The sequence below is a fragment of the Schistocerca cancellata genome, chromosome 1, assembly GCF_023864275.1.
Source record: "Schistocerca cancellata isolate TAMUIC-IGC-003103 chromosome 1, iqSchCanc2.1, whole genome shotgun sequence".
NCBI classification, from domain to species: domain Eukaryota; kingdom Metazoa; phylum Arthropoda; class Insecta; order Orthoptera; family Acrididae; genus Schistocerca; species Schistocerca cancellata.
In genome coordinates, this window is record NC_064626.1 from 63,969,786 (window position 1) to 63,984,900 (window position 15,115).

The following is a 15,115-nucleotide window of genomic DNA, read 5'->3' on the forward strand; positions in this document are numbered from 1 at the left end:
TGGGATACTGCACCCATTTATTGTTTGTGCAGGCGAAACTGGAAGGGACATAGTTCGTTGGCGTTGGCAAGTGTTCAGCGCGACCTGCGAAGAATAATCACATACGGCCTGGAATCTCCGTGGCCGGCTGCAAAGAGTAATGTAGCTTTGTATTGTTGAAAAACAAATGGACTCGAGATAGTGACTGTTTTAGTAGACGTTGAACTGCTGTTGAGAGTACGTGGACTGGACGTGGATAGTCAGCCACGATAAAATCTTATGTATTAATTGTGTTCAAAAATGTGTAATTAACTGATCTTGGGTGCCCGGTAATATGTGGGCTTACGTCATAAAGTTTAGTTGTTTTTTTTTGTACTAAGTGGAAATAAATATGTTCTGGTGCATTGAATGATATTCCACGAGTAGCGTATTTTTGAATAAGGAGAGAGAGAGAGAGAGAGAGAGAGAGAGAGAGAGAGAGAGAGAGAGTGAAAATTTCCCCTTCCTAGCAGTGAAATCTTCGGAGAAGCGTCCGGTGCTAGCAGAAGACACCAGTGCTGCAAGAAAGCAGAACCAGCATTCTTCAACAAGAATTGCCCACTCCATTAAAATGTTATTTACAACGTAAAACATTTTGTTTCTCAATATAAGTTGCTAGTGTTCAGTTGTGGCATCATAACCATATGTCCTGTAACAATTATGCATTCTAATTACTATGTGGACTACTGTCCATTGCCTATAGTTTAGTTTACAAAGGGGCAAAAAAATGTTTGTTGCACAACGTAAATGGAAAGTACTCAGGACCTCAGAAAAAAATCCATTCAACCTGTAATATTGTGCAGTATAATTATTTATTGTGCTTAACATTGTCAATTGTGTAAAATGTAATTTCAACACTAAAAAACAATTTTGGAGCACAACACCACATGCAAGTGATTTTATCTTCACCTACAATGTTTGGTTACTTAAGAACCGGTGTCCCTTCCAGACAATAGTATGTTGCTTCCTGGAGATGGCCTAATAAGCTGAAAACTAGTTCAAAATAAACAAAAATCAGTACAACAAAAACAGTGTACCTATTATTAAACCTTAAATATTTTTTATTTGAGATAGATCAAGATCAAGATCAAAATCAAAATCAATAGTCTGTGCATGAGGTATCATGCTGCTTTGAATAGAAATGTATCTTCAGCACAGTGCCAACTTTGACAGATGTATTTCTTCAAATTTCTGATGCTTTAACGTGTTTCTTTTGGTATAAAGTTTTGATAATAGCTACAATTTTTAAAGCAATGCTTTATAACTCACCCAAGAGGGCTGAAGGAGCTTGCAGACGTTCGAGCAGAGGAAGGCAGCACTGGGCTGCCTCGACAAGATCCCAGGCCAGCAGTGACATTTGCCACACTAAGAGAAGCAGCAGTAGTAACAGGAGCCGAAATACGTGTGGCTCCAATAGAGAGACGGTTGCTATTGGATACAACACTTACGTTTCCCATAAATGTGGACGCACTCGAGTGGTTCAATGTAGTATTTGACTGATCAGGATAGAAGAAGCGACATTCCTAGTCAATAAACAAACATTTAAAATAAAAAACAGGCTAAACAACTAATCTGCTAAAAGCACACACTTATGGCTAATATTGCACTTTATAATATTTCACTTCATACTTCTATTAAAATGAGAGACCAATATGGCCTTGCTTATCAGCACCTATTGTGATTTTAATATGAAGGGGTTCACTAATTCCTACTGCAAAAACTGCTATATCTACACCGTGTGACAATAAATATAGTAGGAAAGTCCTTGGTTAAATATAAATTATGGAAGGAGTGAAGGTTCCAATTCAGCATGTCCTGAAGTGAGAATGTTGTTGTGCTTCCTGATGAATCCTTCTTCCGAGCTAACAGAATAAACATACAAGCATATGCACCTGGACGGCTACAATGTCTTGGGCAACTGCTTTGTGCTCGCACTGAAGCTCAACTGGGTGACAGGTTACAGGATTGTGAGGAAGGGTGCCTGGTATCAGAGAGGGAAAGGCAGCAAGAGCACTGGATAGCAATCTGGTGACTGTGAAGTCATTCTGGCACAGAAAGGGGGGCTTGCATGCAGTGCACAATGATGTGGAGGAATGGATTCAGAGTGGCAGATAGTGACAGGATGAGAGAAACACAAGAGAGAAGGGTGAGAGTGTAGAATGAGAAAAGCGAGGGTCACAGGGCAGGGCTAGAAGTGGATGTGAGTTGGGCTAGCAAAGACTGAGGCCATGGGGCTGCTTCATAATCTGCACCATCTGGATCCTTCTGTCGTACACCAACCTTCCTGAATTTGATCAACTAGAACTGTCCTTGCAACATATTCTCCAATCCCATAATCAGCACCAGAGTAACTTTCCAAATGATTCACAGACGTTTACATTCATGACTTCACATTTTTCTATGGAAGAAGTTATTCTGTTTCTCTTACATACAAACAAAAATTTTCCCAGCATGCAGGGGTGGAAACATTTACTTGAGTTTCCATGAAGTTTCGGAATTAACCTCTGTTCAAGTTTGGTAAAATACCAATACAGCCATTTTGTCTCCTTAAAAATGCTTTTGTGTCAGTGAATCTTTAAATTGCAAGAAGCCACACAAAACATAATCCATGTCATGTCATCTACCAATGAAGCAGATCTCTATATAGTAGTGTATAAGGTAAAGCTACTCCTCAACCAAGTAAAATGTACGGATCTTGCATATAATGTAACAGTTTTTGCAGAATACAAAACCATAAATTTCTTTTTTTAAATTACAGAATAAAAGATATGAAATGGATACAAAAAACCCCTCGTCAACCTCTGACAAAGGACCTAGGCCAAAAACTAATGAGGGTGAAATAAATCATTCATTAAAAAGGTATGGCTGATTCTAGCTTTTTTTAGCATTATATCTTTAACTTAACCTATACACTAAAATTACTGAATAATTACCTCTGATTGCACCTTTCTTATTTTCCACACACTGTGAAGTCCACAATTTGAGTCATATGTCATACATACAGATGGTTCCTCACTGACAAATACAATTTTCTGGCATGGATCACATATATTTGAGAGTGTCACTGCAAGGAAAAAAAGCATCAAACTTATTATATTTGCACTGATGTTAATTATGGTTTAGGAGTAAAGGAGACCACTCACCAAGTAGCAGAAGCATTGAGTCATGGACAGGTGCACAGAAAGGAAAATAGAAATGCTGTTAGCTTTCACAGCAAACACACACACACACACACACACACACACACACACGCAACACACACACACGCAACACACGCAACACACACACACACACACACACACACACACACACACACACACACACACACACACCTGGAGAGAGTGAAGGATGTTTTGCAACGATAGCTCCTACCAACACAGTTCAGAAATGCTGGAGTTGGAGGGAAAGATCCAGATGGCATGGGTTGCAAAACAGCCACTGAACTCTAGCATGTCGTACTCCGCATCATGTTGCACCACTGTGTGGTCAACTCAGTTTTGGACATTGTTGGACAATAGCCATTCTAGCCATTCATTCTGGTTGACAGCTGGTTGGCAGTCATTCCCACAGAAAATGTTGTGGAGTAACTCCAGCAGAGTTGGCACATGACTTGGTTGCTTTCACAAGTGACCCTGTCTCTGATGGGATGGAGTAAGCTTCTGACAGGACTGGAGTGATATATGCTGGGTCAGTGTATTGGGTAAGTCTTGTACATGGATAATTTACAGGGATATGACACCTGCGGCATGGGGGAGAACTATAGGGGTAGACTAGGATGTTGTATAGGTTAGGCTGGCAACAGAATACCATTTTCGGAGGGATGGAAACAATCTTTAGTAGGATGTGCCTCATTTTCGGGATGATAGATAATCAAAGTCTTGGCGAAGGATAAGGAGTGTTTGAAGATAAGGCATGGGAACTCCACTTGCAGACTAGGTTTGGAGCTTAGTGCCTGTCTTTGAAAGCATTTGTGAGACTTCCAGCATACTCGGCGGGCACAGGAATTCTCGTCACTGAACATTCGCCGTCCACAGGTGGCCAGACAGTTTGGGAGCAACTTTTTAGTGTGTTTAACACTTGTCAAAATGTAGGTGCTGTTGGTGGTTAATAGGTTTAAAATGGACAAAGGTGTGGATAGTGCCATCAGAGAGGTGGAGGTCAATGTCCAGAAAGATGGTTCATCATGTTGAAGAGGATCAGAAGAAGCTAATGGGAGAGTGGATGCTGAGGTGTGGATTAATGAGGATAGAGTGTCTTGGTCCTGGATCCAGATTATGAAGAAATCACCAATGAACCTGAACCAGACAAGGGGTTTTGGGTTCTGGAAGACTATGAAGGCTTCCTCTAGATGCCCCATAAACAAGCTGGCATAGGAGGGTACCATGCGGGTGCCCAAGGATGTGTCTTGAATTTGTTTACATATCTTTCCCTCAAAGGAGAAATAGTGTGTGTTAGGATGTATTTGGTACAGTGTATGTGGTATGAGGTAGTGAGTTTGGAGTCAAAGGGACAGAAGGGAAGCTGCATCAACAGTGACAAGTAGGGACCCAGGTGGTAACAGGGTGAGGATACTCAAGAGTCGGTTGAGAAAGTGGTTGTTATCTTTGATACAAGAGGCTAGGCTTAGCGCAATTGGTTGGAGCTGTTGGTCAACAAGAAAGGTCAGTGGAGACAATAAGCAGCCACAATGGGGCATTCAGGATTGATGAGTTAATGAATTTTGGGAAGCCCGTAGAAAGTGTATGTACAGTGGGGTCATTGGGGTGAGAAGGGAGATGGACTTTAGGATATAGATTCTGGGATGGGTCTAAGCATTTCAGTAGCAATTGCAGGTTACAGTGGAGTTCTGGGATAGGGTCACTATGGTAACACATGTATGTGGAGGAGTCAGAATGTTGGCAGAACTCTTCTGTCAGGTAGTCACTATGATTCATCACAACACATATAAACAAATTTGCGGCTCAGCCATAAGCACTTGCATGGCAGCCTCTCATACCTACCTGTTTATGAGTCATCTAGAGGTAGCCTTTTTAGCCTCCCAAAACCCATTGTCAACTTGAGGTTCATTATGACATCTTCATGATCTGATCCTATGGCCAAGACATCCTATCCTCATTCCATCACAACCTCAATACCTTTTCTCCCACCAGCTTATTCTGGTCCTCAACCTAACATGCCACCTTCCTGGGTGTTAACCTCCATCTCTCTGATGGCTCGTCTGTAACTCTGTCCATATTAAACCCACTAACCATCAACAATATCGGCATTCTGACAGCTGCCACCCCTACAACAAAAAATCACTCCCATACAGTTTGGTCACTTGTGGATAGTGGATCTGCAGTTTACCTTTTCCGGTACGCTAAAGGTCTCACAAAAGCATCACAGACAGGCACTGTGCGCCAAACTTGGTCTGCAAATGTTCCCCATACCACATCCTCACACAGACAAATCCTCCCACCATCCCCCCCCCCCCCCCCCAGAATCATTGGCAAAGTAGTGACCCCCTCGTCACCCATTACCACCATGAACTTGGGGAATTGAACCATATCTTTTGCCAGGACTCTGATCATCTCTCATCATGACCAGAAATGACAAATACCCTACCCAAGATCCTTCTAACATATCTTACAGGTGGTATTCCACAGCCCACCCAATCTACACAAAATCCTGGTCCATTCCTATACTACTCCTTCTCCCTTGCCATAAGGATTAAATCCCTGTAGAATACCTAATACCAGAGCTACTCAATACACTGACCCAGTGCATCTCCCGTTCTGTAACAGGCAGGCCACTTGTGAAACCAGGCATATCATATACCAACTCTGCTGCAGTTACTGCACAGCATCTTACGTGGGCATGACTACCAACCAGTTGTTCACCAGAATGAATGGCCACCACCCCAAACTGTGGCCAAGAAGAAAATTGACCGTCCAATAGGGGAACACACAGCACAGCACAAAATGCACGAGTTCAATGGCTGCTTCACAACCCATACCATCTGGTTCCCTCCCTCCACCTCAAACTTCTCTGAACTAAATAGATGGGAATTATATTTACAACACATCCTCTTCTCCTGTATTGTTCCCAGCCTCAATCTCTGCTAAGCCACTGTCCCCGTACCCTCTACCCACCAGTTTGCCATTCCTCTGTCCTGCCACCCCTCCCAATCATGTTCACTGTACACCAAACCTCACCAGCTCTGGCAACCATGTGTCGCAAGCCTAATCCATCCACCTGCCAAAGCTCCCTCCAAACTTCCTAACCTGCATACCTGCTCACTCCTTCCTAGCCACTAGCTACTTGTCTCCAAACCCCTTGTCCTGCTTACCACTCTTTCTCCCTCTATCCATCCCACCTGATGCAACTCCCGTCCCCAAAACACCCTGTCGAAATGCAATACTGGCTTTGTGTGTTCAGCAAGCACTGTGTGTGTGGGGGGGGGGTTGGGGGGGGGGGGGGGAGTACGGGCACATTTCTATACATTTTTGTATTCCAGCTTGCGAAAGGATTTATTCCAGAAGGTAGCATGGTTTTCATTCTGTTTTGCATTTGTCTGTCAACAACTCAATGCTTCTGCTGTGTGGTGAGTGGTTTCCTTTACTTCTAAACCACTGACATTCTGCCACAACTTTCCTGACTGAAACTGATTATGAACATTTGTAAAACACAGACACTTTTTGTTTCAGTAAAATGAATTCCAAAATTAAAGTAAAATATAAGTTAGGAAATTTCAAAATTACCAGGTTGCAACAAAAACACACAAACAAAAATTAACACAAGCACTAGCTTTCCTAACCATAATGTCATGCATACAGAACACCCAGTCATCCACCTGACCTTGGATTGTGTTCATTTTCTGCTTAATCCCTGGGGTTTGTTACTATCAATCTGTTCTCCTCTTTTATTCATTGAAAGAAACTCTAGTACAAAAGCTACCACGTATCTGACATTGTATGTATCATTATAATGAGGAAATTAGGAATTTTATATTCTCATGTCTGATGTTAGATTCTGTATCTTGTTCAATACTGTAATACCTAGGGTAAAAAAAATATGATGACGTAATTCATCTCCATGCATCAGCTACAAACGTAATACGTATAGTATATCCTCAGTAAATCCATTACAGATTAATCTACAATGCACATTCTCCTGAACGACAGACACAGTGGCATAGACAACCTATGTCACCAGCTAGTTTAGGACTAGTCTTAAGAACAGAACTTTTGTAAATTCTGTCCAACTTCTCATTTTCAACGCAGACATTATTGACAAGTATATCAATAAACAGAGGGCAAGGCGCTCATAGTGCAGTCAAATAATCTGCATAAAATGTGAAGGAAAGGGGCCACAGACAGAAAGCTAGTATTAAAAAAAAAAAGACAAGAGAAAAATTTGCACTGCATATTTGAAATATGATTATGAATGTCAAAATCCTACAGTAGACTATACAACCTGCCAAAATTTACTACTGAGGATTGCAGTTAAACCTGCTGAGACTACAATTCAATTTACATGTAATGCCCAAATGGTCAGTAATCATTGTGACGGTCTGTCTCACTTTCAGGCAGACAAAATTAAAGCCACAAGATCATTCAGGGGCAATAATTACTAATCTCCACTTATGCAAAGTAGGAATTGGCACAGGGACATCATTCTGTGCAGACAGATGGTCTCAATGCCACATAGTAGGAATTGGCACAGGGACATCATTCAGTGCAGATAGATGGTCTCAACGCCACATACCATCTGCGACAATACATCAGCCATCTCTTCACATAAACATAAAATTACAATGACCCTGTAATTTAAAATTGAAATTATTGAACCTAACATTAATATATTGCAGCCATGCTAAGGAATGTAAGCTGCTGACCAATGAGTATTTGCAGCAAATGCAATGAGCACTTCGCAACCGCCTGTGGAATAGGGAAGACACAAGTCATCTGCATCATGTACACTTTGCTGGTGTATTTGTACATAAAATCAAAGAAAGTAATCAAAAGATACAAGAAATTAACTGTCAGCCTAAAAATTTGCATTTAGCAAGGGTACTAGAGAGCTTTGAGAGAAATTATGATGACCTGAGGCATGCAGAATAACTGTCAGACTTTGGCACAATCAATAAAAGCTACATGAAAATACAGAAATTTCAGAAACTGGTAAGATCAAATCATGCAAAAACAAATACTGATGTTATGGAAGTTAAAATAAAGTTGATTATCACCATCACATCCAGTGCCATGGACAAGAATAATGTCACAAACGGACAATTCCAGTCTTTCCAACTGACAGGCAACATCCATTGTTTGCATTTGTAAAACAATTTAAAGATGCATTACCACGTAATTGGGACAAATACAACATAATAAGCTTCTGCATTAGCTGAGTGCACCAAGAAGCACAGGCATAGGATAGCCATAAGGAAGAAGAACGGAGTAATTATGAACCATTTGAATCAAACACGAAATTCATTCAAGAAAACGAGGATTATCAAACAGAATTGCTGGTCAGTATTTACCATCAGGCTGTAAGATATTTAATACTATTAACAAACACTTGTAAAATTACATGACACTATCCTAACTTTCCGAACTACTTGGGAGGGATAGGTCTGGGAAGTTGAAAAAGGAAGGGCACATCACTTAGATCCCGTAATGGGAGGGACCCATCCATTATGAGGACAAAGAGAGATGAATGTGAAAGGAGAAGCATCAGAGAAAGGAGACTGAATATAATACATCAGTAAGCAGAGTGCCAGCTTTTGCCCAGAAATCATGACAAGGTAAGTAGTAAAGATGGATTAAGGGGAAGAGAAATGACCAGTACAATTAAGAACTAGGAAAAGGGAAGATGGAATGAGATGGGAGTGGAGAGAGGAAAGGGATAATAATGCAGACAAAAAAGTAAAATACTTAAATGAAAGTAATAAACACACTGAGGTGCTGAAACTAATGGGACACCTCCTACTTTCGTGTAGGACTTCCTCTGGCATAATGCAGCAGCTCAACATGGCATGGACTCAACAAGTCATTGCAAGTCCCACGCAGAAATACTGAGCCATCAATAAAAAGGAGAGGAGTGAGGAAGACAGGCGGGTGTGCTGGCAGAGGGCAGAAAATAAATGGGGTAGGAGACGAGAATGGGGAGGAGATGATAGGACAGAGGGGATGCGGGAGTGGAGAATATGTTGTAAGGCTAATTCCCACCTGTGCACCTATGTATTACAAAGATGAACAACTTAAATTGGAGTGATCACACAGATACCATTGAGTGGAAGGTGAACCAATGGCCGTTTTGTTGGCAGAACATTTAGAAGATGCAACATGTCTACTAAAGAGACTGCCTACACTACACTTGTCCATCATCTTTTGGAGTAGTGCTGTGCTGTGTGTGATCAGTACCAGATACGGTTGACGAAGGACATTGAAAAAGAAGCAAATTGTGGTGACAATCATAAAACAAAAGCATTTTTGAGTTGCAGCATGATCTTTTCATGAAATTTCATTCAACGACTTTCTCCTATGAGTGAAAAAATTTTTTGTTGATACAAAGCCAAACAGATAATTGCAGCATCCAAGAAGAAATCTTGGGAAGACTTTGGTAACAGGTTGGAGACTATGGGTCAAGCTGCTGGAAAACCATTCTGGAGTGTAATTAGCAGTCTTTGAAAGGTAGGTAAGAAGGAAATGACAAGTATTTTGGACATCCTGTGGATGCCTTGGGCAGATGGAGGGAATATTTTGAAAAGTTGCTCAATGTAGGTGAAAATACAATCAGTAATGTTTCAGATTTCGAGGTAGAATGGGATAGGAATGATGATGGAAATAGGATCACATTTGAGGAAGTGGAGAAAATGGTCAATAGATTGCAGTGCAATAAAGCAGCTGGGGTGGATGAAATTAAGTCAAAACTCATCAAATACAGTGGAATGTCAGGTCTTAAATGGCTACACAGGATAATTGAATTGGCCTGGGAGTCGGGACAAATGGTTCAAATGGCTCTGAGCAATATGGGACTCAACATCTTAGGTCATAAGGCCCCTAGAACTTAGAACTACTTAAACCTAACTAACCTAAGGACATCACACACACCCATGCCCGAGGCAGGATTCGAACCTGCGACCGTAGCAGCCTTGCGGTTCCGGACTGCAGCGCCAGAACCGCACGGCCACCGCGGCCGGCAGTCGGGACAGGTTCCATCAGACTGGACAAAAGCAGTAATCACACCAATCTTTAAACATGGAAACAGAAAAGATTGTAACAACTACAGAGGTATCTCTTTAATCAGCGTTGTGGGTAAAATCTTCTCAGGTATTGTTGAAAGGAAAGTGTATTAGTTGAGGACAAATTGGATGAAAATCAGTGTGGGTTTAGGCCTCTTAGAGGTTGTCAGGACCAGATCTTTAGCTTACGGCAAATAATGGAGAAGTGTTATGAGTGGAACAGGGAATTGTATCTATGCTTTATAGATCTAGAAAAGGCATATGACCGGGTTCCTAGGAGGAAGTTATTGTCCGTTCTACGAGATTATGGAATAGGAGGCAAACTTTTGCAAGCAATTAAAGGTCTTTACATGGATAGTCAGGCAGCAGTTAGAGTTGACGGTAAATTGAGTTCATGGTTCAGAGTAGTTTCAGGGGTAAGACAAGGCTGCAACCTGTCTCCACTGTTGTTCATATTATTTATGGATCATATGTTGAAAACAATAGACTGGCTGGGTGAGATTAAGATGTTGTTGTTGTTGTGGTCTTCAGTCCTGAGACTGGTTTGATGAAGCTCTCCATGCTACTCTATCCTGTGCAAGCTGCTTCATCTCCCAGTACCTACTGCAACCTACATCCTTCTGAATCTGCTTAGTGTATTCATCTCTTGGTCTCCCTCTACGATTTTTACCCTCCACGCTGCCCTCCAATACTAAATTGGTGATCCCTTGATGCCTCAGAACATGTCCTACCAACCGATCCCTTCTTCTGGTCAAGTTGTGCCACAAACTTCTCTTCTCCCCAATCCTATTCAATACTTCCTCATTAGTTATGTGATCTACCCATCTAATCTTCAGCATTCTTCTGTAGCACCACATTTCGAAAGCTTCTAGATATGTGAACACAAAATAAGCAGTCTTGCATATGCGGATGACTTAGTTGTGATGGCAGATTCGATTGAAAGTTTGCAAACTAATATTTCAGAGCTAGATCAGAAATGTAAGGACTATGGTATGAAGATTAGCATCTCCAAAACGAAAGTAATGTCAGTGGGAAAGAAATATAAACGGATTGAGTGCCAAATAGGAGGAACAAAGTTAGAACAGGTGGACGGTTTCAAGCACTTAGGATGCATATTCTCACAGGATGGCAACATAGTGAAAGAACTGGAAGCGAGGTGTAGCAAAGCTAATGCAGTGAGCGCTCAGCTACGATCTACTCTCTTCTGCAAGAAGGAAGTCAGTACCAAGACTAAGTTATCTATGCACCGTTCAATCTTTCGACCAACTTTGTTGTATGGGAGCGAAAGCTGGGTGGATTCAGGTTACCTTATCAACAAGGTTGAGGTTACGGATATGAAAGTAGCTAGGATGATTGCAGGTACTAGTAGATGGGAACAATGGCAGGAGGGCGTCCACAATGAGGAAATCAAAGAAAAACTGGGAATGAACTCTATAGATGTAGCAGTCAGGGCAAACAGGCTTAGATGGTGGGGTCATATTACACACATGGGAGAAGCAAGGTTACCCAAGAGACTCATGGGTTCAGCAGTAGAGGGTAGGAGGAGTCGGGGCAGACCAAGGAGAAGGTACCTGGATTCGGTTAAGAATGATTTTGAAGTAATAAGTTTAACATCAGAAGAGGCACCAATGTTAGCACTGAATAGGGGATCATGGAGGAATTTTATAAGGGGGGCTATGCTCCAGACTGAACACTGAAAGGTATAATCAGTCTTAAATGATGATGATGATGTTACCTACCTATATAGGGAGAAATTATCATCACAATAAAATAAGAGAAATCAGAACTCACGTGTAAAGATTTAAGTGTACATTTTCTCACCTATTGTTCAAGAGTGAAACAGATGAGAAATAGTCTGAAGATAGTTCAATAAACCAGCTGCCAAGAGCTTAGGAATGAACTGCAGAGTACTGATGTCGATGTAGATGTAGACGTAATGTCTCATTCATTTTTGCTTCTAATGAGTCCTTACTTTTTGCTACCCATGAATAGTAGAAAGTATATTAAATGAAGAAGGATTTCAGTTTGTGAGAAGACAAAGAGGTTTGCAGCAAAATTTAATGCATTTTTCATATAAATAGGTATAACTTTCACATTAAGCACAAAGAAGATGAAAGCTGGGAAAAAATGTCATTAACTTTTCTAAAAATATGAATATTTGCAATGAAAGAAATAATTTATAATAGCAAGAGTGTCCTGAGATTTTGAATTTTTACATAGTGTTTTATTCCCTCTTTCCCTTCTTCATGTGTTTCTTAATAGTGTTGAGTTCGAGAAAGTTTTTTTGTCATACTTGTTGCGATTGTTTATAACAAGGTACTGCATGAAAAAAAAAAAAAAAAATACTACACAAATATTTTGTCAGATCTTGATAAGGAGATTGGGAAGTTGAATGACAAAATATGTCTTGTGTATAATTTTGACTGACACTAGGGATTTCTTCCTTCTCCTCTCTGTCACTCTTGCAACTATTTTTCTGCATCTTTATACAGTGAAGAGCCAAAGGAACAGATACACCTGCCTAATATTGTGCAGGGGCCCCACGAGCATACAAAAGTGCCACAACAGGATGTGGCATGGACTTGACTAATGTCTGAAGTAGGGCTTGAGGGAACCGACCGACACCATGAATCTAGCAGGACCGTCCATAAATCCATAGGACTACGAGGTGCTGGAGATCTGTTCTGAACAGCACGTTGCAATCTACCCCAGATATGCTCAATAATGTTCATGTCTGGGGAGTTTGGTGGCTATCAGACCTGTTTAAACTCAGAAGAGTGTTTCTGGAGCCACTCTGTAGCAAATCTGCTCCTGTGGGGTGTCGCATTGTCCTGCAGGAATTGCCCAAGTCTGATGAAATGCACAACAGACATGAATGGATGCAGGTGATCAGACAGGATGCTTACGTACATGTCACCCATCAAGAGTCATTTCTAGATGTATCAGGGGTCCCATATCACTCCAACTGCACATGCCTCACACCATTACAGAGCCTCCACCAGCTTGGACAGTCCCTTGCTGACATGCAGGGTCCATGGAGTCATGAGACTGTCTCCATACCCATACACTTCCGTCCGCTCAATACAAGTTTAAATGAGACTCGTTCGACTAGACAACATATTTCCAGCCATCAACAGTCCAATGTCGGGGTTGATGGGCTCACACGAGGCGTAAAGCTTTGTGTCATCAAGGATACTCGAGTGGGCCTTCGGATCTGAAAGTCCATATCAATGACGTTTCATTGAATGATTCACACACTGATACTTGTTGATGGCCCAGCACTGAAACCTGCAGCAATTTGAGGAAGGGCTTCACTTCAGTCATGCTGAACGATTCTCTTCAGTTGGCAGTCTTCCCAATGTCCCATTCCTCCAGAAACTTTTCCCAGCCGCAGTGATGTCAGAGATATTCATGGTACACTTGTGAAATGGTTGTACAGGAAAACCCCCACTTCATTGGTACCTCGGAGATGCTGTGTCCCACTGCTTGTGCGCTGACTATCACAACACGTTCAAACTCACTTAAATCTTGATAACCCTAATTCCATTCTGTTTTGAACTTGATTATGTCATGCCATACCCCAGGTACATTGTGATTGAATGTGAAATGTAGTTGTTTTTGGCATGTAACTCCACAGTTCATTTGTAAACCACAGTTGTGTTAACAGGACCACCTGCAGTCGATGTGCTAAATAGTTATTTAACATATTTTTAAACTGAATGGTCAGGAGAAAGAAAAATGGGTAAGTCACTTTTTTCGAAAGTGAGTTATTGCTACACTTCATTTCAGACTGATCATACACATCTGCTGATATGCTAAAACTGGGGGGAAGCATATCCATAGACATTAGCGTTCAAAGTTTTGCTGTGGGGCAGAAAGAACCGGTTAATTAAATTTTTCAGGGGAAAGAAACAGGCAAGTCAGTGGGGACTCATCTGCTCATGAGAGAGCACAGTCCACCTCCTGCCCAGTAAACTGTAGTAGAGGAAAAACAAAAAGCAGATGTCTGTCTGCATGGACTCTGCAAAAAATGTATCCTTGCCAAATACGGTGACCAGTGACCAGTGACATATACTTTAAGCAGCAACTTGCAATCTTCTTGGAACAGATGAACCTGTTTTATGTTTATCCTGAATGCACTGCACAAAAGAGCACAAATGAAGTGAGGTCTTCCTTTTTCACTTTGTCACTTGTACACTGGATGAGGACACTGAAGACCTATATGTAGGAATGGTCAATATTCAGGGATAGGACAGGGATGAACGTTTGAAGCAAAAAAGTCTATTAAAATTGGACTCTAAAGGCATACCTTAAGAGCTATGAGTACTTATTCAATAGAAGAGATGTGTTTCACATAGCGAAGATAAAGAAAGTGGTCATTGCTCTTAAGGTAGCCATGTTTACTGGACATATTTTTCTTGTTTTGTCTACACTATCACCTCTCAAAATATGGAAAGCAAGAAGCTTGCAGCAGAAGAGATTTGTTTCACACTATGGCAAATGATCATTCATATCATTTCCCTGAATGATGAAAGTTCCACCTGCGGCTTCTTATGTATTTTGTGGTTCTGCTGGCGGTCAAAATAAAAACTTCACGGTTTTCCATATCATTTGTACTTAAGAGAGCGGCAAAAATTTTGATTAGGGAACACAAATGAACTGATGGAAACACATGATGATTTCAAGGAAATGATCACAGCATCCAGATGGGAGCCATCCTGTTTGACTGTGGTGAGTGTTAATCAAGAAATGGAAAATGCTATTGGACTCAAAGTATACTGCAAAGTGCCATTTCAAACTCAGGCTGTTAATATATCATCATCTGGATCCAGCAACTGCCATATGCTGAAATATCAAATGACATAATAGGGA

General features: G+C 41.2%; 1 protein-coding gene across 2 annotated transcripts in view; it reads right to left on the bottom strand.

Moving 5' to 3' along the window:
• LOC126164949 (anaphase-promoting complex subunit 1) overlaps nt 1-15,115 on the bottom strand; it is a 361,025-nt gene that overhangs the window by 296,208 nt on the left and 49,702 nt on the right. For both annotated transcript variants that reach the window (XM_049920281.1, XM_049920280.1), the window contains exons 6-7: nt 2,952-3,082; nt 1,288-1,541 (exon numbers count right to left, since the gene is read on the bottom strand). In XM_049920281.1, the coding sequence (XP_049776238.1) occupies nt 1,288-1,541; nt 2,952-3,082 (385 nt within the window). The remainder of the gene's footprint in view (nt 1-1,287; nt 1,542-2,951; nt 3,083-15,115) is intronic.